This window comes from Curcuma longa, chromosome 9 (assembly GCF_044706935.1).
Source record: "Curcuma longa cultivar G26 ecotype Majalengka, Jawa Barat chromosome 9, ITB_CL_G26_1.1, whole genome shotgun sequence".
NCBI classification, from domain to species: Eukaryota; Viridiplantae; Streptophyta; class Magnoliopsida; order Zingiberales; family Zingiberaceae; genus Curcuma; species Curcuma longa.
In genome coordinates this window covers 8,962,959-8,988,931 of record NC_133869.1, presented here as the reverse complement: position 1 = coordinate 8,988,931, position 25,973 = coordinate 8,962,959, and the positions used below count along the sequence as shown (strand labels likewise).

Below are 25,973 nucleotides of genomic sequence, written 5' to 3'. Positions count from 1 at the left end.
AATATTTTTTAATTGATTGGAGCAATCAAGTGAATTTCATTAGAAAAATGCAGAATGCCTAAGAGTTGATTGGAGTGGTCAATTAAGCATTAAGGAGTCAACTGAGACTAATGCTACAACGATCAATTGGAGCCGAGGATGAATGTTCCAACAACACGATTTGGATAAGATTTCAAGAGCAGTCTATTGATGGGTGATGTTCAATCGATTGATGATTGTCACATAAGTAAATAGCAATGAAGGCTAAAAAAAGGGCTATCTAGATTATTGTAAAAAGTTTTTTCGCCTTCCATGTTTAATTGTGCTAAGATCTAGATTATTGAAAAGAAAAATAATGAAATTGGTGGTGTCCATAGGTCGTAGATAGTGAGCAATCCAAATACTAAGCTCAACAACTACAATATTCAGATTGACTGGGATAAAAAGGTAATTTCAGTAGTAAAATTGAGATGAAATATTATTTTGATGATTAATATTTTTTTTGGTGATTTCAATAAAACTTTTTACCTATTATTATTATTTTAAAAAAATAAGCTTGGCACGTCCGAACGGTATATAATAAGAGAAATTATGTATCACGTTTTAAAGTTTATTAAATATGAATGTAATTTAGTCAGCTCAATAAGAATTTTTTATTTGAAATATTTAATGTCCATATATTATTCAAAATCAGGAAAGAAAAATATAAATTAATATAAATATAGATACGGGTACAATGCTAATTTAATACAAATCTACACTCTTTTAAAGCTGTTAATATTTCACCCCTTGACTCTTAACATGTACATTAGTAATATTTACAAAATATAATATTTGATTCTATATTTCTCAATGTTTTTATGTATTTTTTTGATACGGTTGTAAATGAATTAAATATTCATGAATAAGTTTAATGTTCGACTTCGTAAGAATTTATTTATATTCGTTCAATACATACAAAATCAATTAAATAAATAAACTTTAACAACTCGTTAAACTAAATAAACAAGCTTAAACATATATGTGTTTAGCTCGTTAATGTTAGTGAACAACATTCATAAACAACATTCGTGAAAATAATATTTATGAACCATGTTCATCGATAAAATTCATCAACATGTTAAATTTTAAAATGAATAAATAAATTTATATTATCAAACTTAATAAACAATCAAACAAATTTAAAATGTAAAAGTTTTAAACAATCAAACAAATTAAGTCAATCTTGAATAATCATTTCAAAAGTTTAGTTCAGACTTTGATTTGATTTGATTACCTTATCACACAAGCTTGAAACTATAAATCTGGATTCGATTTGAAACTTGTTTACAACCCTATTTCTTTGATCCTTTTAGATGTGAATTTTTATTTCTAACATGAATACTAATTTTCTTTTAGGTGTTATCTAAAAGAGTTAATCACTTATATACAATTCAAGATGACTTATGATTAATAATACCTAATTATCTGCCAGCTAACAGACTCGGTCTACATGCTTGGCTTCATGAGAGCTCTATATTAGAATTGAGCATGACCTACAATCTTGAAATCTAATAACCTATTAGAATTTGGGACAACAATCCTCTATAAATATTGAAGTCAATAGTACGAGCATCATCACCGATAATCAACCATAATCTCTCTATTTTTTTTCTCTTCCATTACTATCTTTCTATTTCCCAATTGATTTCATTTCCTAATGACTTAAGCATCGAAGAAGGTCTCACCGGATGACTTTGACGCCTTTTGACACATGTTGATCCATGTAAATTTCATCATATTACAAAAGGAAGTTTCGCGATCAATGTCCAATGAGGCAGCAGATTTCGACTGCATCACTATGACTGCTAGTTATTAGTAACTTATGTTTCTCAACTTGGCATATATCTTTCATTAAGCAAGACTGCGGTATGGTGTTTAGACAATCAAAAAGACCAGTCACAAGTATTCAGAATTCAAGCTTGCACACGGGGATCGATAGGCGATATTCGATATGGCACGAGTAATTTCCTCTAGCTCAAACAAAAGGTCAGGTGTGATCTTCATAGGAATTTTCAGACAATCAATTACAAACTGCAAAAGTTCAATCAGAATGTGTGAGGATGCTTTGTTGAAGAGAAAAGACTTGAGTACACAAGCAAGAGCTTCATGGTCTTTCTCAGACAAAATGGTGTATCAAAACAACAGCTCAAGTGACTGACTATTCTTAGTCGATCGAAATGATACTTGAGAAACTTGAGGGGATTCAATGAGTTGAAGACTTTCCTCAGTAGTATCCATCGGAATCTTCGCTCCTGGTGGAGTGAGAGTTGGTTAAATCTCCACCCGTCCTCTTGTTGATGCTGGTGCGCTGAATGCATCGAACCAGCACCTGCACTACTTCAGACATTGCAGGCCGGAACTCAGGCTCTGACTGCATGGATTCAAAAGATCAAGGAATGAAGTAAATTGATTTTGTATGCAAAATACCAACAGAACAGATGCCAATAGAACTTAAAGCTTTTACATATTATCTTAGAAAAATCTTATGGTTAACAGCTAAATGAATATTGGATTTTTATATGCATCAAGCTGTAGCGATAGGTTTAGAGCACCAATGCCTCTTCACTAGACGGTAAATCATATAGCCATTGTTCCATAAGTTTAGGAAGCTCTTGAAAAAAGAAAAAAGAAAGTAAACAAAGATCTCATAGATATATAGTAATCCATTGCAACCTCTCCCTGGTAGAATATAATTAATTCCTAATCAAATGTCTCTAAATTGGCAAATAATAAATATTGATGTCATATGCTAATGGGTCAGCAAGAACTAAATGGTATAATGGTAGGCTTTTGTGTGATAATTAGTTTGGAAGAATTTATTCAATATTGAAGCATAAACTTTGGACAACCATTTCGGAAAAAAAATGCAAGCTAGCTCTTCAGAGTGTGGCATGGAAATTGTCGAACCATAGTCAAGGTTGAAGTGCAGCAGAATACAAATACATACTAGTTTAGGACGCATTACCTGGATACAGAGAGCAATTACATCAGCAAATCGGGACAATGACTTTGGTGGGTAGAGCCCCCGGAGAGCAGGGTCAACCATCCCTGCCAAAGCATCAATATCATGTAGTTGTGGTGCTGCCCACCGAACTAATGACTGCTCTATTCTTGGCTTGGAACTGAAATTTCAAACAAAATGAGAGGTTTATATAGTGATGAAAGAAATAAACAGAAGGATAAGCAGTGAGCTTGTGGAAGAATTGAGCTTGAAAAGTTAATCGGGATCTGCATACTCCGTAGTCAGTTTTATTCAATTCACTTTTCAGTTTGATGTTTGGTAATCAAGTGTACCTGGTAGAAAAGGTAGGTACACCTAGAAAAATGCAAAAGTTTAGTTATCTGACTCTCCAAGTAAATGATAAACTACCAGATCAGTTACGCATGCTCAAAGTGATGGATTTTTTTTCTCACTTATATGCCTCCATAATACTCAAATGTTCAATTGCAAGATTTAGGTGTTCTTGCACAAATGAAATGACAGTTGATACTTCTAGATCTGCAACCATTTTTCTAATTGTTCAGGATACCCCATGAAGTTAAATTAGCATTGATATGGCTAATTTCAACTGACTTAATTCTGCTAAGAGGTTGAACTCCAGCTCTGCATGTCAAAACACAAGCGACTATTCCTAAACAGACAGCATGCTTAGTTACCTGTCAAAGGGCTTCCGACCTGTCAATAACTCCAGCATGACCACTCCAAAGCTGTAGACATCACTCTTCAGTGTATAGGCAGAAGGTTTTGTGCATTCTGGAGCATTGTATCCAGGCCCCAAGTTCTCACTAGTATCCTGATGCAAAATGATGAAGAGGTCAGAAACTCTGTATTGTTTGGGGTGTTAGAATGTCATGTCTGGTTGAAATGTAGTAAAAAACATTTAGCTTAAACCTCAAAGAAGACTGATAAACCAGAGTCAGATAACCGTGGATTTAGCTCGGCATCAAGCAAGATATTTGCAGACTTTATGTTCTTGTGAATCACAGAGGGGGAGCAGACCTCATGCAAATATCTGGACAAAGCTGATTGTCAGATGACAATATGAAGATATAAACACCATGTTAGAAGATATTATGCTCATGAAATAAACTAATGAAATATTGCCGGCTGATCAAGCAGAGAGTAACTTAATCAAAGTTGGAAATTTTGTCAATTGATTATTGATGAGCAAACAAACCAAGCAACCAGGCATCAACAAAGCCTCCATAAAGCATCCAGAGGAAGTTCTAGATGAATCATGCAAAGACTCGTGAAGACTGGTGAAAAAGATGCAATTAGACATAATTAAAGATGGTGAGCAGTATGATCTTAGTGCTGCTTCATATATATTTTTATTTAGTTTTAGTTTTTAGATTCGATAATATGATAGAAAACACACATTTTCAGTCTTAATAGTCATCTTTGGTTGTCAAAAGGAATGGGGGTAAGCTGCAAAGTAAACCATAGTGATTGTGTTCCATTGTTTTGGAAGCCTTGAGACTAAACTAGTGAACTTTTTTACTCCTGCAACTCCAAGTATGTGAGATTTTTTTCACACAAAAAAATCACTAATATTTAGCTACTCAGTAGTCACAGTAATCATACTTTTTCTAAAAATGAGATCTTAGGAATATAAACTTACTCTACAGCACGAGCAGTCCCAAGAGCAATTCTTACTCGGGTGTCCCAAGTCAATGGTTTGCTATACTCATCAGATAAATGCAAAAAACCATGAAGAGAACCATTCCACTGGTACTCATAGACTAAGCATTTGTACCCAGATTCTGAGCAATAACCTAAAAGCTCAGACATGTTAGGGTGATGTAGCTTCGAAATGTCTGACACTATTTCCATGAAGTCATAAGTTCCAGACAGATTCAATGTTTCTATCTTCTTAACAGCCAAAACCTGAGAAAGCATTGTAAGACGCCAACATTTCAACCACACTTCTGACAGAAAAAAAAAATCATCTAATCTAAGCACAAATATCATGGCTAAAAGAATGTTTATACATCATAGGAAAGACAAATGCCATGCTCACATTCCATATCTCCACTAATAATTTAAATAAGAAACACCATGCCACAGGAAGACTGAGCGTCAAGCATGACTACTTATAATGAGAAGGAAAGACAATAAATTTTTTTGCAAATGCTCAATGCTATAAAAGTGTCAACATCAACATTAATTAATGTCCAAACCATTAAGGTAAGAGCTTATTCCTACGAAGCTTCCACAAGGATCATCCAACATGTCATCAATCAATGTTGTAGGGTAACCAATCAGTTGCAGAATAAAAAAAACCTTGATACCTAACTAATTGAGAAAATTATTTATCATTTCTATTTTTACTCACATATGGCAAAGATGGTTTAACCAAATGATATAGAAGGAAATCATTTCAACTAAAATCAAGTATTCTAAATAAAATAATATTGATTCTAGATACAAATTTATATTATTTTATTTTATTTTCCAATTAAACTTATTCTTCTTCACTTGAGTCTTAATTGAGTGAGTTTAGTGTAACATCTATACATTGGGTCTAGGGTTATTGTTAAAAACAGTTGACAGTTCAAATGATTAATAAAAGATCTCTTTAATCCCGAATACAACATGCATCTTTATAGTGATTTCTAATTGAGGCACTCGATTATCTCTCCTTTGCCTTCGTCTTCCTATTATGTTCTCTCATAATGTCAAAGCCCAACGTCAATTTCTCCCTCCCATTATGGCTTCCCTCCATTGTATCCCCCATCCAATATCCCAATCCAGTAATATCACAAACTAACTAGAAGTATTTTTTTGTTGATAACTTTATATATGTAGGAATTAAATATCTCTTATTAAAAAAAACATCAGTATTATTCCTCAAATTATAGTTCTAAAAATATCATAGTTATTTTATCCCTTGTAGAACCCCATCATGTTTTTTAGCCCATTCAATCACATGAAGTACCTCAAATTTCTCGTAGAACCCCATCATGTTTTTTAGCCCATTCAATCATATGAAGTACCTCAAGTTCTTGTACACTAGGTTAACCTACAGGATTTGGCCCTTTGCCTCTAGTAAACTCCTTCCACGACAAGAATGTAATTTGTTGGTGCAATCGTGTCGTAAGTGGTCGGGTTCAACAATGAGTTTTGATGTTTTGGGGCAAGAGATTTAAGTTAGGCTTACCTTTGTTTCTAATGTGCGTATGGAGTTGTGCAGAAGACTTGGTAGAATACACATGAAGCTTTACTTGGCTGTGAAGTCATGCAGGGACTTGGTATGGAGCTTGACTTGGCGCGGTCAAGTTGGTTGGATCGATGGCTCGATGACTCAAAGTTTGTTGATTAGAGAATAATGAAATGGGGCATCCATAGAACTGCAATATTGACAATTATTGGAAGGAAGTGAACTGCTTAGATGAAGAGTGAAGCATGACACATGACAATTATTGGAAGGAAGCAAACTACTACTTAGATGAAGAGTGAAGCATAACATATGGAAAGAGCCAAGGTTCGGTGCATCCAAGAGACTTACAACTAGAAGGGAGATGACTTCGTGGGTGAAAGTCAAGCTACAAAGGTAAACTCTTAAGTGAGTTGTGAGAGTTAAGCGACCTATAATTTGGATTAGGATAAGCATTGGACTTGCCAACAATCAACTATTAGAATGGTCATAGTTAATGATTTAGTCAACTAAATCTTGGACTCGATCGATCGGTGGGTGAGTCGACTAGCAATTGACTTAGGCAAGTTCATGGCTAAGTGGACTAAGCAGTCAACTAAGTTGGACTCAATCAATTGGGTAGTCAACTAGTTTCTTGAAGGTGACCGTTGATCTAACATAGATAGGTTGCAATAGTAGGATGACTTAGGACGTATAGTGGTGCAGTCGACTGATGCGGGATTGAGTTGATTGAAGTAGCCATTAGCTTGGCGAGTAGATGACTAATGATAAGAAGAGGTGACTCGGCGAAGGAACAAAGAAAGAGAAAGCTAGTGGGCATTCATAAGTGACTCACTGAAGAGTCCTCGATCTAGAGTAGGAACCGAGGGTTACAAACCACATAAATTGGTTTGTTAGCATTGATTTGTATGTTTATTGTTTTCACTACGATTAACATTGTTTGATTGACCATGCTAAAGCATTAGCACAAGTAAGTATTGTAATTTGTAGATTGTGTTATCCCCCTCTAGATATTGGTCACAATCCCTCACGATCCTAACATACTCAAGTTGTATGAGAAGGGTTAGTTACTCCATCTCATCTTAGGAGTGAGGGTAAATTCTTTGACAAGTTGTCATTTGTAACACAGTTACAGTTAAAATTGCAATATTTTTCACATTTTCTAAGGAGTTGATCCATTCTCTATCCATTTAAGAGTGATTCCTCTTTTGTTTGATGATGCACATTGGAGATAGCAGAGAGATTTTTAGTGGTCCATTTACATGCATGAGTCATATCATTTCCTAGATGCAAAAAGGGGAAGTTGAGAGGTCTAATAAGTTGTGATGTTCTTATCAAAATTTAAAATCTCAAACCGTGCCGAGTTTGAACAGAGACACGGAAAAGTAGATGGTTAAAGCATTATAGTAATCTAGGGATTTGCAATATCATCGTACTGGTATTAGGGTGTGTCAAAAAAAATGTGGAGTTGAGACTTTGATGGACATAAAAGCATTTCTTAAGCAAAAAGCAAGAATAGGTTTTACAATTTTCAAACTAAACAAGGAAAAATACATTGCAAATGCTTACTGGAATGCAGAAATAATTGAATACTCCAAATAGAAATAGCATAATGGGAGAAATATGATGCACACTTATTCTAGGAATTCACTCGGCAATGACAGCGATAACTTGACACTGGGTCTGATCACAAAGAAAGGTTTTAGTTTGTAGACCAAAATTCAACCACATCTCCATTTCAGAGCTATCTTTTCTTCTTGATAGGCTCCTAGTCCTAACTATAAGAAATAACTTATTCTCTGGTTAAGGCTAATAATCCACTAATAAGAATTCTTGCGTAAGTACTTATATTTTTGATACTCTGAGAGAAAAATTAGTTTGATAATTGATTCTTCATCATGATTGATGAGTAAATTGGTTTCTACTTTTGACAATCCTGAGCCAATAATTCTCACCTTCCATCTTAATTTAATTTTTTTTTCTTCTAGGAGGATGATTCAAACAAGACAACTTACAACATTGCAAGAAAACAAACGGCAAAACCATTGAAAAATATTTTTAAATGACCTCAGCAAGGCATACCAATGAGGCAGCTCATTGCTAGTATTGCATCAGCATCATATAGGAAATCAACTCTTCTTGGAAAGTGAGAAGCTACCAAAATGAAAACAAGCTCCACATGAATACATGCAAGCCCCTAGGACAAATAATTCCCTGTATTTTTCCATCTTAATGATTTAATTTCTTGTTAGTCTAGGAGGATGATTCAAACATGACAAGTTACAACATTGTCAAGAAAACAAATAGAAAAAGCATTTAAAATAATTTTAAATGACTTCAGCATGACATACCAATGTGACATCTCATTGCTAATATTGTATCATAATCAAATAGGAAAACAAGCTCCACATGGTAAGTGATAAGCTACCAAAAAGCAAACAAGATTCATATGAATACATGCTAACCGCTAGGACATTTGTATGGTATTCTCTTCTATAAAATTAACCAACATGAAAAACATTTTTTAAGTAATTGCAAAATTATTACTGTCCTTTGTATTTGTTCCATAATAAAGAGTACGAAAGAAAGTAACTGAGAAACATTTCTAGTAAATATACTAAGTTATCTAAATATAAATATACCTTCCCATCAGAAACTGTTGCCTTGTATACTCTCCCAATATTCCCTTCTCCAAGAAGACAGCTAGAGCTAAAAAATCGAGTGGCAGCTTGCAAATCAGATGATGAATATATTGTGAGAGGAGGACGATCAGTGCTTCTCCGCGAATGAAACTTATTTGCAAACTCATTATCACTGACTGACTTGCCAGCATCGGTAGGAGCAGGTGTAAGTCCTAAAGAAGCTGCTTCCGTAGACTTTATGTCAATTGAAGAAGCAGAACCCTTAAGCTCTGCAAGCAGATTCACATCTGATCATTGGACAAGTAGAACCTTTTTATAGCAGAGAAAAAGAGAATCCCAAAGAAAGTTTAGAAAGAAACATAATGTACATTGAATTTTTATCAGTTTACTTACAGAACTTATCAGTCATCATAGTCAAGGGCTCAAGGCAACTGATTGCTGAGCTGAACTCTTTTACAGGAAGGAAACATAATAAGAGCTATGTATAAATATGTAAGATGTAGGAGTCCATTTGTAATATTTCTATATATAGAGGAGGAATATTAAGGTTTGCATGGGGAATAATTTATCACTTTAAATGTAAAATGGTATTGGAGTAAAGCGATACTTTCTCCCTATTCCACCGCATCTTTGTCAAGCACCGATCACTTTGGCTTCATCTTCATCCTTTTGCGCACATCAGCTATTGGTCCACAGACAAAGTTGTTTTACGCCACTGCTACAATGCATCACCATCGCCACCACTTCTCAGCAGTTCCTCATTTGCACACAAGAGCATCCATTGTCGTCGAAATCATAAGCCCTCTAAGCATAGAGCTTGGAGCAGCACTGCATCAGCCATCGACATCATGCAACTGCTGCATACCGTCTGATGTGCTTTGCCAGTGCCTTGACGACTTTCCATCACTGTTTCCTCTACAACACTAGCAACATTACCTTTGCCATCTTCCCTTCAATGTTTCTTTTTCTTGGTGAAGCTGGCAAAGCATTTATCAGATCTGATCACAGCCCAGCCTAGTCCAGCATGTGATCTTCTCTCAGTGGGCAAGAATAACTCGTGTCAATCTATGTTGCCTCCTATTCCTGATGAGGCGTCAACACTATGCTTTTGCCTGAACCACTTTGTGCCAGCAGCAAATTTTAGTCCAAGTTTCTGGGCCAGAAGTAGATTCCATAACAGACTTCTGAGCCATTTTTAATCCTGTCCCACTTTTATTGGGCCAACCCCTTTCGGACCAGATTATTATTTTAAGAAAAGAAAAAGATGTTGAATTCTCAAAGAAACGGACAGTGAGGTTGAGGGGGTCACTCTGATGGTCAGGGTGCCTAAATGTCCGCACTGGAAGATTTAGGCATGTCATAAATACATGAGAGTCTCTCCATGGCTTCCATCCTAGTCGCCCATCTTCCACTGCACGAGTAACTTATTTCTATTGTTGTTCTAGCATAAGAGAACTCAAGGCTCCTTGATTCAAGGCTAGTGTCAATGCTTCTCAGCCGGTCACCTCATTTGCCCACGGAGGTATTTCTACAGTTCAAATGCAGCATAAAATGATTGTTTATACTTCTTGTCGAGTTGTAAACAGCTGTGTACAGAGTAGAAAATAAATAGCCGTATACAGAGTACAAAATCCCGTAATTTAAGGGGTTTAATTAGAAAATATCATTATTTAGGAATTTCCTGATATATTGTAAAAATCTCTTTATGTCCCTTAATTTGAGTGTTAGTTAACCTTAAGTATTTCCTGATATATTTTAGCTTCCTTACGCGTGTATAATATACTTGTTTATCAAGCTTAGATATTTTATTTGATGTTAACAAGTAAACATGATTACAGATTTATGTTATTAATGAAATATGATTAGAATAATGTATATCAGCTTCTTGTTGTGAGAACCTTCATAAAACATGCTTGCTAGTAAATTCTTCCTTAAGATGACATCAATAAATGCATGCACTAACTTTACATCTTAGTATGCCTTTCACATCTCTAACTAGAAAATAAGTTAAGACACATTGGGAACCAACACTGAGCATGGTTTGTCCTATGAGCAAAGAGATTGTATGGAATACTTTGGATGTAGGTCAATGTCAATTGGGCCCTATATTTAGTCTTTACCACAAAATCATTACGACTAGCATATAGTTGTTATAGTCTTTACCTAACCTGCACAAGAACTTAGAGATGTTGTAGATTCTAGATTGTTGGGTGTTGCCTAATTGGAGAACGCATGAGTGGAGATATTGTAGGCCCATGACGATTGGGAGTCATCAATGCCAAACTGGAGATCATGTGGTTAAATAATTACAACTCTGAATGAGAAATTGGTTGAAATGGTAATGTACAATCCTTTATGAAATATCATTAGGATTCCCACTAAGAATAAATGTAGAAGTGTAAGATGGAGTTGGGCTCATTTTGAAGTATATATGTTTTATCCTTTATTTATATATTTGTCTACCTTAGCTTCCTTTGGAAGGCTCTCCAACTAGTTTTATTAACAATCCTGCCCCTACACTTTTGCTCCAAATCAATCTGAAACTAGTAGAGGCATTGAATCAAGTTATTAGGCGCATTGCTACTTTAATAGTTGACATTCCGATTAATGGAGTTGAAGCTTTTGTCAGTCTTTTTGAGTTGTATAGTTTTACCATTTTAGGAATTATGTTTTTCATGTTTGAACATATTATATTTATTTCAGCAAGTATGAGATATTTTGTATAGTTTAATTTCTGTATTTTGTTTTGCAATGAATCATATTTGAAATGTTAGTGTTTCACTTGACTATGATTGCTCTTGTAACCTTACTGATTTGCATGTCAATGGAATTCCTTGACCGAACACAAAGGTCATGTCAATGGAATCATCCATTATTGGTTTACTCATTCCTAGCCTTGGGAAAAGGGCTCACTTGGAGCTTGACACCGTTGGATACTCAAATGCATGTTTGAGTAAGTTCAGTGACAGGATAAGATTCGCAAGCGAATTCTGAATAGTGAAATTCAAGGTTTGTTTGTTGCTTTCTTCTGTAACCTTGTGCACCAATGTAAATATCATCACCTTAACACATTTTTTAAAGTATCCGCATATAATCCATGAAATTCATCTTATATACTTGTAATGCATGCTAATTGTGACGCTGCAAGAAGCTGCTACATTCTAATTATACTAGTGTAACTCACAATGGGCTTCGAGACTATTCAGTTCCCCGGTGCATCATAATGTTAACTTCAAACTTTTCACATTAAATTATCATGGCTTCATGTAAACATAATCAGTAGGTTTACTTCTAAAATTTAGTAAACTACATACTAAGAAAAGATCGAGCCAAATTATGCACTGATTGAGAATTAGAAGTTTAAGCAAGGTTCATAATTTTAGTGTTGATATCAGACTCGAATGACACCATCTTAGTGTCATGCTTGCTAGCACTCGTGAGACAGAATGAGATAATTTGACCAGTGGTGACATTACTTTTGACCAATCCCAACCTTTTGATTCACTCCTATTTGGTTTACATCCAAAACAAGAACATAACAATTTCATAGTCAATTAAACTAACACTTCATAGAAACAACTAATATTATAAAACAAACATCATAATTTATGAAATAACATACTGCTAAGAGTATCTCTTACTAAAACTGTAATAGCATCTAATAGCAGGATAACACTAAATTGTCTTGCATATTTTGGCATATATATGAAGTTACATTAATTAAACCAACCTGTATATTTGATTGAGTAATTATTTGGAATTGGATCTCAATTGGATTTAACTTACCTCTAAATGATTATGTCCTGCTCGACATGAGCTGAAACTAATATTTGTACAGCCCATTACGAGTAATACATGGGATCGGGATGGGTCAAACATATAGTTTTTAATCCATGTTTGTTGGCCTTGATCAGTATAGGTCACCCATGATAACTAACACTAATAGAAATTTTGAACTATAGTTGTAAGAACCGAACAAATGGTGTCATAATGGTAAACACACTCTCAATTTAAGTTTCAAGAGATGAAGCCATGGAAGAAATTTGCAAAAAATCATAGTTTCACTGCTATACTCAAAACTCATAGAAGAGCAACTACACAATATTGTTAGTGTAGCTTCTTGAAAATAAAGAGCTCATATAGTAGCAGTTATAACTTATATGACAATATAATGACTCCAAAGAACTAGCATAACAAAGTCTGTACGTACCATTATCTACTAGAGGTGTACTTGATCTGTTCTGGCTATATTGATCATCAAGATAATGAGATGAAGCTGAAGATCTTCTCTTAACAAGAGCCATTAAAAGAAGAGCTAATACTAATACAGCTATAACTGTCACAACAATGGCTGCAGCTTTCATACCAGAATTCTGATTTCCATCATCGGCAGTGGATGAGCTTACATCTCCTGCTTTAGACATGCCTGAAGGTGCTGGGCTAGATGACCAGGAATTTCCATCTATTCTATAAAAGAAAAAGTAATCATCAGGGAAAAAAAAGAACAAAATCCACACAAAAAAAAGCTTAAGCCCACTACCACTCACTTAAGGTTACGTATACTTTTCAATTTGTTTGGAATCCAACCTGTGAACTGGTTGTTTTGAATATTCCTGACAGTATAATGAGAAATATGGTTAAAGATTGGTGAGTATGCAAAAGCAAGCAAAAGATGAACAATCAGAAAAAAAAACATAATGTTCTCACATGAAATTTATATAATTTCACATAGTAAACATATTTATTAAATCATGATATCCTCGTATCATTGTAAACCAGACTTTCCATTGCCTTGAACAGCATTCATAAGCATCATTTGGACTCGATGCATCAAAGAGATGCATCAAGATAACAATGTTAACTTGATAACTCCAACAAAATTATGTTAATTTCTCCAGCACATATTTCACAGCTATGAAAATCTACATAATTTCATATTCAACAGGAGCAGACACAAAATTAGCTCCCAAGGAACTTTCTTTTAGAGTAATCGAATAACAAACAGTAAGTAGTTGTACTTGAAACAGCATATTATATACTTCTTCAAGTAGATAAAAAGAGCATCTAAACATGACGTGACTATCATAAAAAATACTTACAATTCTTCAAGAGAAAGATGGCCAAGCACACCTATTGAACCACTAAATTGATTGTTCTGTAATAGCCTGTAGGTGAAATACAAATAACATCAGATGTAAAAGACAAGAACTTAATAAAATTTCGAATTCCTTACAAATGTTTGAGATTAGAGAGGGATCCACAGCTTTGAGGTAGGTTTCCTGAGAATTGGTTGTATGAAAGATCCCTGATAACAGAATTTGAAATTTGTAACAGAGAATATGACTGTATGCATAGAATTCATAGACAAATAACAGGCATGCAGATAGCATAACCATTATCAAGTCAAACAAATTTATCATTTAATCTTATTGAAGCTGAAGGAAAAACTTATTGATTTTAAAAGAGATGAATCAATTAAAGTGAAGATATAAAAGGCAAAGTAGGACTAAAGAAAACATTAGCTAATATAATAAAAATAATAATTTAACTAATTGAAATACTATTGGCATCGTTTTGCATGGAGCTCAATAAAGATAGGATTCATATAGCTAACTCCAACTAATTGTAAAATACCACTTGAAGATTATAATACAGCATATGTCTCCCACCTTTCTTCCCAAAATTGTTGAACATATTCCATCTTTGAGCTCAAGTATTTCGATCACCTCCCTAATTTAGGTCACCTACCCTTGATTCCATCAAGCTCATCCTCGATGTGGACTCCTTGCCCTCGTATACTCTAAGCAACCCCTTAACATGTCCATTAGTCGCTCAATCTGAACTACCTATCCTCGAGTATCAAAGTCACTTGGTATGACTAAACTTGCACAGTTGATGTAGCAACATCAAACACATAGCTAACTTAAATCATATTACCAAACCATCAAAATAACATGGTCTAAACCAACCACAAGGGACGAACCGCTTCCCCAATTGAAGTTTACAAAAGCAAAGGCTAAAGGTTGGGTTGCAAACAAAGGCCACTGGTAGAGTGCTCCCCTCCACTGATTTTGCATTCCATTTAGACCTTCAAGGGGAGAGTTCACTACTATCTAATTTGTTAGGTCTTCTGAACCTGCTTGTTAAGCACATAGAGATCATTCTCTTGGAGATATAGAAGGATACCTCGTCACTAAGTGCAACAATGATGTGTAGGCTGTAGGGCTAGAAGGAGAAGAGGGATTAGGTAGCAGTCGATACTCTACAAGTAGGATGGTGGAAGAAATAATGGAATCCACAAGAAGTTGGGCACACACATTAAGGAGTTTTGCATGGATGATCATCAACGCAAGTTATAGGAGCTTATTGTTGGTTTCTTGTCTAAGGGAGGGAAAATTTGTAAGCAATGTCAAAAAGATGATTGGAAGTAAGAGATAAGGAGAAGCCACAAGGAAATGGCATTGGAATATCATAGATATAGGGGCAGTAAATCGTGCTCATGGAAATTGCAAGAGTCAACATCAAACTGGTTTGCACATGTGGAAGTCACATATGGAGATGTCGGAAGCAAGCAATCACATGTGGAGATGCCACATGTGAAAGCCACAGGCAGAAATCATGGAGAGGGATGGTTGGATCACATGCAAAAACAAGTCATGCATGAAGGCCACATATGGAGATTATAGTTGTGTATGTTGTCATTTGATAATGTGGATGGCAACGAAAGTAGATGAATCACACACAATAGGACAGAAATTGTATTCCGAAGCTCAAGATGGAGGGACTGCATCTTACACGGTGCAATGTGATGTTACTGGACACGACTAGGGAAGGTGTCATCTCACTAACAATACAAGGAAGAGAGTAACAAAGTTGCTTACTAGTGCACAAAAGGAATAATGGGAAAGAGGGAAGAAGAGCAATATTGCTAACAAACAATATGTAAAAGAGAGAGAAGATATGGATAAGGGAAAGCCTGGTGGGTGGCCTCCTCCTTAGGGAATTTTTCTTCTTTGGAAAATCCTAACCCTAGAAAGGGGGATCGATACCATAAAGTATTGCACATCATAATCAAGTGACCATAAAACCCAAAATCTAGAACTACTAATCTAGGACTAAATCTATTACACGAATAACTCTAACAATATATACCTCTAAAAAGCCTCAAGCTTGAAGTAAAAAAAATAAGTCTCAAAGCGAACTATTTGTCACAGTATGTTGATCTCAACAAACTAGTGCAAAAAATCATTGATAGAGATCAAGGAAGCACATTCATCCAATGTTTGATTTGATCTCACTAACTAGCAAACAAAAGCATTACCTTCGACAAAAAGGAATATTTTTATTTAAAAAAAAAGTTTCGAAACAAAAAAAACACTTCTAGAAGCTAGCAAATCTCCTAGAAACTTTTACTTGAATTATATGCTACAATATCTTAATCTCAGCTTATATATACCAAAATCATGAATACATGACAAGGAAACTAATATTTCATCCAACATTTGATTTCTTTTCAGAAAAGCAAACAAAATAATTATTTCAATGGAAGAGAATATTTAAAAATTGAATTTTAAAACAAAAAGGGCTTTCCAAAAGATGGTACATTGCCTAGGCACCTTAATGCTATAATCTAAATGTTTGTAAACCTTGGTTGTTTTCATCAAGTTTTGAAGGGAAACAAACCTTGATTAAATTATTGGCAGAATTTTTGTTGTGATGAGTTGGACCGAAAAGAGAAATGGATTCATATTTTTTTTAATAAGGAAACTACTTTAGCAGGTTTTATAAGTAAAGGAAATGAATCGACAAGCTGTCTTACAGCAATGAGAGTCTATGAAGTGAACCAAACATATCAGTCAACTGTCCATGAAGCTGGTTATGGGCAAGATTTCTGCATTATTTCCAACTTCAAATCATTAATGACTGAGATGTTTACCATGCAAGGGAATATCCATTGAAAAATGTAATCCCTTACAAGTATGTAAGATCAGTCATCTGAGAAATTGAATAAGGAATCCCTCCAGAAAGTGTATTTCCACCAAGATCTCTGCATAAATGAAAAGAAATCCCAATAAGTATGTGCATGGATGTCCAGTTATATATTGTTAGCCATTTAAACATAAAGAGAAGCAAAATACACACATATTAATGTTGCAAACATCATGGTTCACTTGTTTTCAACCACGAAGATAGGTCCAACTGACTTTATTGGGCAAAATTACAGGTTTTACTTGACTCTGATATTTTTAATTCTTATACTAAAGGAAATAAATAGCTAGCTTGAAATAATTAGTGATGGATATATAGCATGTTTCCAGTGAGACTTACATATGATCAGCATTAGGTGGAAGCTGGTAAGGTACATCACCATTAAGATTGTTCTTGCTGATGTCACTGTACTAAGACAGAGAAAAAACATGTTAAGTTGCAAACCAATGTAGTTAAGCTGCAAACCAATGCATCTCAAGAAATAGCAAGTTAATTCTCACAAATAAGTTACTGAAGTCAAGCTTGACAGTTGGTAACCCAGCGTACCCGACAAACCAAGACCCGAGAGTTCTCTGATTGGCATCAAAAAAATAGACGCAGTTAACACCTCCAATATGTAGTGAAAAAATACAGCCAACAGAAAAACAAAAATATAGTGAACAAGAAAAGAAGAAACCCAGCTAAGGGGTTGGTCTTTCATGTCATTGAACTCTAGGCAAGATTATATCACTACAAAGTTTATCAAAAAAGGAAAAATGAGACAGGCACATAACTATATATGCAGATAATAGTACCATGACCATGTAGAAAGGTCTTAATAAAAGCATAGTGTTGATTTTTGTTTTTTTTTTTTGGAGAACAATTGTAGGCCAAAGGGCAAAACTCCTTGAAACAGGTGAATGCATGAGAGTGTAGAGACGAAGCATATACAGAGAAAAGAAACTAGAAGTTCTAGCTTCTACATAAATTTGTTACAGATTACGTATAGAAAGGCAGGTGATAACTGAACTAAAACAACAAAAGTAACAAACATTAAAAAAAATAACCAAGAAATATGAGAGTTCCTTACATTCTGGTCACGGATGAGCCAGAGCATGTGATACCTTTCCAATCATCGCCACAAGGGTCACCTCCACTGGATCTCCATCCATTTAACTGAGAGGGGGAATTTAAGCTTCGATACATAACATTCAAGGCAGAAACTGCAAAAGAAAGGGCAATAGCTTAGATCAAAGACGAACATAAATAACCTAAAATATAAGCAGCGTCGAATGATAAGTAGAAAAAAATAGAACGGATAAGAACATTGCAAAACTAGTGTTTCAACGCTTATGGAGGATCTCGCAGAAAACTTTTTTTTCCATAGTAATGGTGAGCAACTTTTCTCACGGTCAATCAGAGGAATATGAAAAGCGATCGTTGACCGATCGGACTGGTACTGTAATCCACGAATCAAAAAGATTCCCTTTTGGCCTATTTCTTGTTATTCCAAACAAACCATCAAATGATTTCGTAAAACAAAAACTACGTTATTCGACCACAATCAACGCAATTCCTATTGGATTCGAACAAGACAAACCCTAGAACCTGCAAAATCACAGGCACGGCTCACCGTCTGGCGGATCGGTACTGCCTCGGACCGGATTGGCGAGCGGAAGGATCAGCAAGAGAAGAACAAGGGGAGGAAGACAGAGATCCATGGCGGAAGGAGCAAATCTACAGATCGAACGATTGTTCCACGAGGAAGGGGGGAGCGAGGGAGAGGTCGGTGCCGACGCTTCGGCAGGCGAACCCTCGGATGTCCCCGTGGGATGCATTCGCCTCTCCTAAAATTGGGGCACTGGGGGGAGGGCTAGCGAGGGGGGTGGTGCTGGCGGTCTCGCAGGGTGCCATCGGAGCGGGCGGCGACCGACAACCGACGCCGCGGAGGTGCCGGGGAGCCTCTGATTTCTGGACCTTATATAGTCGCGAAGAAAGCCAACGGTCCGGACTCCCGACCGGACCGATTTAGGCCCAGCGGAGTTGTCCGCGAACTCTGTGAGCCGGCTTATAAATATTTAATTAATATTTAAAATTATGCAATATGTTTGAATAGTTTTTTTTAAATTAAATTAAAATTTATTTTTATATAATATTTAATTTATCACGAATTATTTACTAATCAAATTTGAAGGAAAATTAAATTATTTTTATATAATATTTAATTTAAATACGTTCATATATGAATAATTTAAATTAAATTCAAATTTAAATTATTTTAAATTATAATTCATTGTTCGAATTTATAAAATTAAAAATTTTAATTTGAATAATGTAAAAAGTTACAAAAATAGCAATTTGAATCACCTTCTAAATCAGCAATATAAACTCAAAAATGCAATTAGAATATGTCATTCCAACGATCTTACACAGTCGATCCTATGATTATCTATGAAGAGGTAAATCTAAAATCTATAGTTGGTCACTATAGGAAAGTCACTGTTTCGATTTCGTCGAGATTTGACTTTTACCCACTTTAATAAATTTATCCATAATAATCAATTCAATCATGCCTTGAAGATAGCAATATAAACTCTGTGGAATCTGCCACCCTAGCAGCCCCATACACAGTCGATCCTATGACTATCTATGAGGAAGTAAATCGAGAGCCTATAGTTGGTCACTATAAGGAAGTTACTGTTTCAACTTCGTCGAGATTTGACTTTTGCCCATTTTAATAAATTTGTCCGTAATAACTAATTCAATAATGCCTCGAAGATAGTAATATAAACTCTTTTGCAAAAGGTGAAATCTGTCACCCTAGCGGTCTCATATGTCGCCCCCACGATCATATGTGAGGAGGTGATCATCTGTGAAGGTTTTACCATGATTCGAGAAACTGCAGTTGGTCACGATGTAGGAGGGTATTGCTTGGCTTTACCAAAATTCAAACCCTTGCCCTCTTCTACAAGTCTATTCCATTGTAACGAAACTTTCTTATGTAATAGAATCCATGTGGCCCGACACGGTCGATCCCACGAACTAACAAAATTATAAACTCAAACTTAGTCTCAGAGTTACAGTACAATAGTAATACTTTCATAATTAATTAAGTATTCATGAATCAATTCCTAATTACAACGTAATATAGATTAATTTTCTTCAATAAAATTATAAAGCGACTAGTAATTTTTATTTTTTGATTTACTCCTGATGAAGTTCGTAGGTAGTTGATCCGAAGAGTTGAATATTTAGATTATTTTTTAAAAAAAAAATCAAACTTAAAACATATAAAAATAAATAAATTTGCAAATGAATGTGATAATAAAAGCCTTTCAGAATAACAGCCACCACAAAGGTTGCTTTCTGTTCTCATGATCTGTCATTGTTGCAAATTAGCAGTATTTAGTTTTATTAATTCATAAAAAAAACAATTTCTCCTATTTATTATTTCAAAGAAAATTTCTATTTTTATAAAAACCACAAATTCTGGAATCTAATGAAAGATTCGACGTTTGCGGCATAGGATCCTCTCCAAGGCACTGGACGACAGCTTGTAGAAATAAACGGTTGGGATTTTAAATAGTATGAATTAACGGATTAGATGAAAATTGGGTAGAGTAAGTGGTGAGTGGCTTGGAGGGAATCCTACGGACCGAGCTTATCAATTCTTCACGGCTCACAGTGTGCGCAGTGCTGTCATTCCGTTCTCCACCGGAAATGCCGCCGGCGTCGTCGCCGTCGCCGTCGCCGTCGACCTCGCTCTCCGCCGCTTCTCTCAGCCTCCGCTTCATAACCCCTTTAAGCCATCCGTTCTATCCTCCTAAACATCGGGCGCTGACCTCCCGCAACCTCCGCATCCGCCGGCGCTGTCGTCCCTGCCCCGCGGCCGCCTCTCGTACGCCTTCGACACCATCCTCCGAGCAGGTAAGACTGACCTAGGTCCGATATTTCTCCTCCTATTCCCCCAAAAATGTCGTTTTTATGGTTCCGAACGCCATCAGGCCGCTGGGTTGCGGCAATGGGATACCCTCACGGCCAGGTTCGCCGGGGCTTCCAACATCCCTTTCCTACTGATTCAGATTCCCCAGATTCTCCTCAACTACAACAACCTCGTCTCCGGCAACAAGGCTGCTCTTCTCGCTGTTCCCTGGCTAGTGAGCCGCCGCTTCTCCATCGATTTAGTCCTTCGCCCAAATACTTCCGGTGAGGTTGATGATGAAATGCCGATGTGAACGTGGCAGGGGATGCTGACGGGGCTTCTTGGGAACATGACGTTGCTGTCGTACTTCGCCAAGAAGAAGGAGGTGGAGGCGATCGTGGTCCAGACGCTGGGTGTCTTGTCGATCTATGTTGTCCTAGGGCAGCTCGCGATGGCCCAGGCCATGAGCCTTCCATACTTCGCGGCTATCTCAGTGCTTGTGGTGTCGGGCCTCGTCTTGAACTTTGTGAACTACTTTGGCTGGCTAAGTGCCGGGCTGTGGCTGGTCTGGGAAGACTTCATTACGGTTGCTGGGATTTCTGTTCTTCCTCAGGTGAGCCCATTTGAGCCTTTATGATCTGAGATTCTCATGCCAATCCAGTGAGAAAACTGTTGAAAATGCTTAATCCCAAATTAATACTAGTAGAGTGAGGCAATTTTTTGCATAGGAATGATCCAAGTTATCACATAGTGTTTATTGGGATTTGCAGGTGATGTGGTCAACATTTGTTCCATTCCTTCCAAAAAGCATCTTGCCTGGAGTGATATCTTTTGCCATAGCACTAGCAGCTATTATCCTGGTATGCATCTCAATGTTTAAATATTAGCCGAGCATATGTCGATAGAGATTAGTTTATCATGCTTTTTAACAGTTTATAGAATAACAATAAAAGCTGTATGTATCGACTATTTCTGTATCCTTCCATTGAGCTTCAAAGTAATTGACAACAGCTTTAGAACTTAAAAATAACTGAATATTTTGTCCTCTCTAATCGTGTAAGTAAATTTTGCTTTGCTATTCATCTAACTGCAGATTTTATTGGCCATCCTTGTATTCTATTATAAACATTTTAAAATATTATCACACGAAAAATTCAGGCTTCTTCAAGGTAGAGTGGTTCTATATTTATCTTATTTGAAAATGTATTAGCCACTTTCCAAGATATCCGATGCTCAATAGTTAAATTCTTGTGAAAGACATACACTGTGTTCTTGTAATACATAGCCTTCTGGAATAGCAAAGTAAAAGAGGCAGCTTGTTCCTAGAAGATAAGAATACCAAACAGTCACTGCTCAAAAAAGAATTGAACAGATTTGGCTGAGGGACTGGTATAAACTTCACCTTTAAACTTGCTTCCGTAAGATCTCACACCATCATGTTTTTTCAAATGATGAAAACATTGGCATAGTAGATTGGAATAGCTATTGGGTGATTTATGTAAAGCTTAGAGGTAGCGAGCAGGATGATTGATAGTGTTTACTACCACAATCTATTTTTGTTGTTTAGTTGCGGTAATTCACATAAAAAATTTCTCTGCAAAACATTTTGCAATTTCTTAGTCTGTAGTAAAACAGGAAATAGACATTTACTTGCAGCAATGCTTTGGCATCATTATCTTAAGCATTTTAACTGTTTATGTTTTATGGACAATTCTTGATTCTGCAGTAACTAAGACATGCAGGCTCGAATGAGGAAGCTCCCTGAGAGAATGGTGACATTCATCAGGTCGATATCTGCATGGACTGCCACTCTATTATTTATGTGGATGCCAATTGCACAAATGGTATGAGAATGCTTTTCTTTATATCTATGTCTGAAGTTCACATCTCTGTTTTCGTAAGGCACATCAATGCAGCTTAGTTGTTACTGTTGCAGTGGACAACTTATCTCAATCCAGATAACATCAAAGGCTTATCAGCTTTCACTATCTTGCTTGGCATGATTGGGAATGGTCTTATGATTCCTCGTGCATTATTCATCCGTGACTTAATATGGTAGATAATCTTCTCAATTATTCTCACTTCTTCGACGTTTCACAGTTTTTTTATTTAGACTAGAGAATCGGTCAGCATCTTATCGCTGATTTGGTGCTCTGTCCATGTCCACTGTTTATTTGACCTTATGATGTTAATTTTTTTTACCTTTAAAGACTGTGCAAATAAATGTTTTAGTGCTTATAGAGCAGCTTCTTTGTACAATTCCCCTATAGGAAATTTGCTTTGCTGAGGGTGGATATGACTGCATAGTATCGAATGCGATCATATTTGATTTGAAATACTAATAGTTGTGGATGTGAATATATCGAGGATATGTGTGCTTGGAATAGATTGTCATCCTTATCATGCATCCCGATAATCAAATATTGTTATGCGAGTTCAGGTTCACTGGAGCATCTTGGGCATCGTTTCTACATGGCTGGGGTAATTTGGCCTGCATGTACTAGTAAGCTTCTAGCTCGCAAATTTTAGCTTTGTGATTGACGTGGGTCTTCGTTATGATATTTCTCGAAATCTTATATTGCAGTTTCAAGAGTATCAGTTGGACTTTCTTCTTAGGAGCAACTCTGAGCTTATATATTTGGACAGGTTCTCTCTTTATCTTTGGCATAAATTGTTTTCCGTATATTGCAATGATATGATACAAACTGCGCCTCTCCCATTACCGATCAAATTATGCAGCATTTCAAACACTAGTTTTGATGCCTCGACTGCTAACAATCATGCAATTTCTTTTATTGAATCCCCTTCTTGAAAGTTAAAGTTGTTTGGTTTTCTTTTTCATGAGTAGAATTTGTTTGTGCCAACTGTAGGATCAGAGGATAACTATGCTTTCCCCCTTCTGTGTTTCGTATTCGGGAAAACTGAATCTCAATATCGTAACTTGAAAAAGATTAGTTCACAAGTAACAAAGTTCATGAAACCATCTCTAATGAATTTCCTTTGGAATCTAATCGAATGTGGTTCCCTGTTCTAAATGCTAGTTTTCAAACAGTTTGTTTGCTACATTTGCTTTCCGAAAACAAACTAAAATCTGATACCTTTGGAGCATTTGTCTTACTTCAGTTTGATGTTTTCCGTCGCAATTAGGAATAGCACTATGGAGAGATGGTAAAGTACATGGATACAGTTTGCCGCTGAAGTCATTGCAAGAACTGATTTCTGCAACTTAACCGGTACCGCTTGGCACCCGATACAGGTTCATTTACAACAATCCAAAAGTCAGCAGCTTTCTTGCTTCTTATTTACCGAGCTTTTCGTTTTGTCGTTCCTTCTAACTTTGTCGATGATTATTCCAGTGACTAGAGGATCATCTTGCTCATAGATGAAATTTCCTTTAGCTCCAAGTTGTTCTTGGTTAGCAACCCGATCGATCTTATTTCTGTATTCCCTTAATGCAATGTGTTGATTCAAATGGCTCCTCCCGCGGCATGCTAACGAGCTACGACTGCTACATGTCACCGCGAGCATTTAGCCGTACGAGAGATTCTTACAAAGTTACAATCACAAATGTGTATGGTCCTATAGTTGATAGTCTCAAAGGCTGTTTCTTTGAAGATGTTAGGAGGTGATTTCAATGGCACCTATTCGGTATGCAGTTTATGCCTAGTTCTGAGGATCAGTTTATGCCTAGTTGGCGCGACCATCAATGGCTAAACCAGATAGATTCTTTATCAGTCGAGAAGTAGACGATCAATGGCTATCGGATCATGGTGCCATTCTATTGGATTCAAGCCTAAATAGGTGCACGAGAGAGACGAAAACACGGCCGGATGGTATCGGTTAGCCGGGATGTAGTTAAGCAAGAGGTGTAGGATCATATGGGTAGAATCAACTATGTATATATAGCACTTTGAAAGTTATTGCGAAGGTTCGAGTTTATGGTCTCGATACCTAAGAATACCGAGGTCTCTTGCCGAAACAAGTATAGACCCATCTAGCTTTGATTGACTTGATCAACATGACCAAGCTCACCCGACTCAATCTGCCTTGACCAACCAGCAGTTTGTTTGGCTCTACCGACCTGACTAGCTCATCCAACCCGTTCAAACTAATCGATCCATCCTACCCAAATAGCTTGATCAAATTAATCAACACTTTGAGTAAACATTTTTACCTCACTCGTATCAAATACTCCTACTAGGTCTAAGTGATATAGAAGGTGGAGAATATGTCCTGCATTGTAAGTTATTCATTTCTTAGAGATTTGAATACTATGTGAATCTATCTTACCTCTTATCATCGCATCATATCTTCGGGGCGAATGTATCCTTGTCGAGTTGTAGTCAAGGATCATCATTATTCAATTTTATTAGTTGTAATTTTTTAAAAAAAATATATACTCATAAAATAAGTTTCCTTTTAAAATTATTTCTACAAGTCTAGTAGAAATTTAATCAAACTTTAAACTTTTATTGAGCCTTTTATTTTTAATTAAAATTTAATTAATTTTAAAATTTGTATTTATTATGAATTTGTTTCTATCAATTTTATTATAAATTTGTTCTCGTTCGATCTATTTTTAGTCCTCGAGAAAGGATCAAAGGACTTTTCTGCAAAAGATGGAATTCGTCACCCCAGTGGCCTTACATGTTCGGTTTCACGATCATATGTGAGGAGGTAAATCGAGAAACTACAGTTAATCACGACGGAGGAGGGTATTATGTTCGGTTTCGTCGAGATTCGATCCCTTATCTTCTTCTGTAACTTTCATCATAATCAATTCAGCTATGTCTCCGAGGGCAAAGATCAAAGGACTCGAACCATGGACAAAAATTCTCGCTCATTTTAATCCTTTGATAATCTAGATTATCAATTCTTAGCTCCTTCATTTTAACTTGTTTGATCTAATTGACTTTACGATAAAAAAAAATGATATTATTATGATATGCAATACAATACAATCAAACGTAAAATTTGAAAAAATAAAAATAAAAGTTTTGTGTATGTAAAAAAATTTGATCTTGTTTATAATTCAGTCCTCCATATTTTTCAAATTGCCCTCTTCAGCCTCCTCACATGACGTTGAAATAGACCACGAAGGCAATAGCACAGCAATAGCCAAGCCAGGGAGACCCCTCACCCTCATAAAACCAGTCCCAGAGGTAAGGACAGAGCACCAGGAGCAAAAACCAACCCATCCCGCCCTTCCGGTCGCCGCCGCCGCCGCCCTCTTCCTCTTCCTCCTCCCAAATAAACGCCGTC

At 36.2% G+C, this 25,973-nt stretch overlaps 2 protein-coding genes across 2 annotated transcripts; one reads left to right on the top strand and one right to left on the bottom strand.

The window, feature by feature from the left end:
- Positions 1-1,947: 1,947 nt before the first annotated feature.
- On the bottom strand, positions 1,948-18,511 carry LOC141834604 (protein STRUBBELIG-RECEPTOR FAMILY 5-like). Its single transcript, XM_074721922.1, has 16 exons — positions 18,423-18,511; positions 17,880-18,012; positions 17,311-17,382; positions 17,150-17,215; positions 16,797-16,868; positions 16,641-16,712; positions 14,055-14,126; positions 13,921-13,986; positions 13,369-13,434; positions 13,032-13,288; positions 8,822-9,090; positions 4,644-4,909; positions 3,914-4,034; positions 3,679-3,815; positions 2,987-3,143; positions 1,948-2,392 (listed from the first exon to the last, which is right to left on the bottom strand). Exons 1-16 carry the CDS (start codon positions 18,508-18,510, stop codon positions 2,246-2,248), a joined length of 2,061 nt encoding a protein of 686 aa, XP_074578023.1. The 5' UTR covers position 18,511; the 3' UTR covers positions 1,948-2,245.
- Positions 18,512-20,509: 1,998 nt separating this feature from the next.
- On the top strand, positions 20,510-24,151 carry LOC141834506 (maltose excess protein 1-like, chloroplastic). Its single transcript, XM_074721827.1, has 9 exons — positions 20,510-20,716; positions 20,794-20,946; positions 21,034-21,324; positions 21,482-21,571; positions 22,454-22,555; positions 22,648-22,766; positions 23,152-23,214; positions 23,296-23,357; positions 23,859-24,151. Exons 1-9 carry the CDS (start codon positions 20,510-20,512, stop codon positions 23,939-23,941), a joined length of 1,170 nt encoding a protein of 389 aa, XP_074577928.1. The 3' UTR covers positions 23,942-24,151.
- Positions 24,152-25,973: the final 1,822 nt, after the last annotated feature.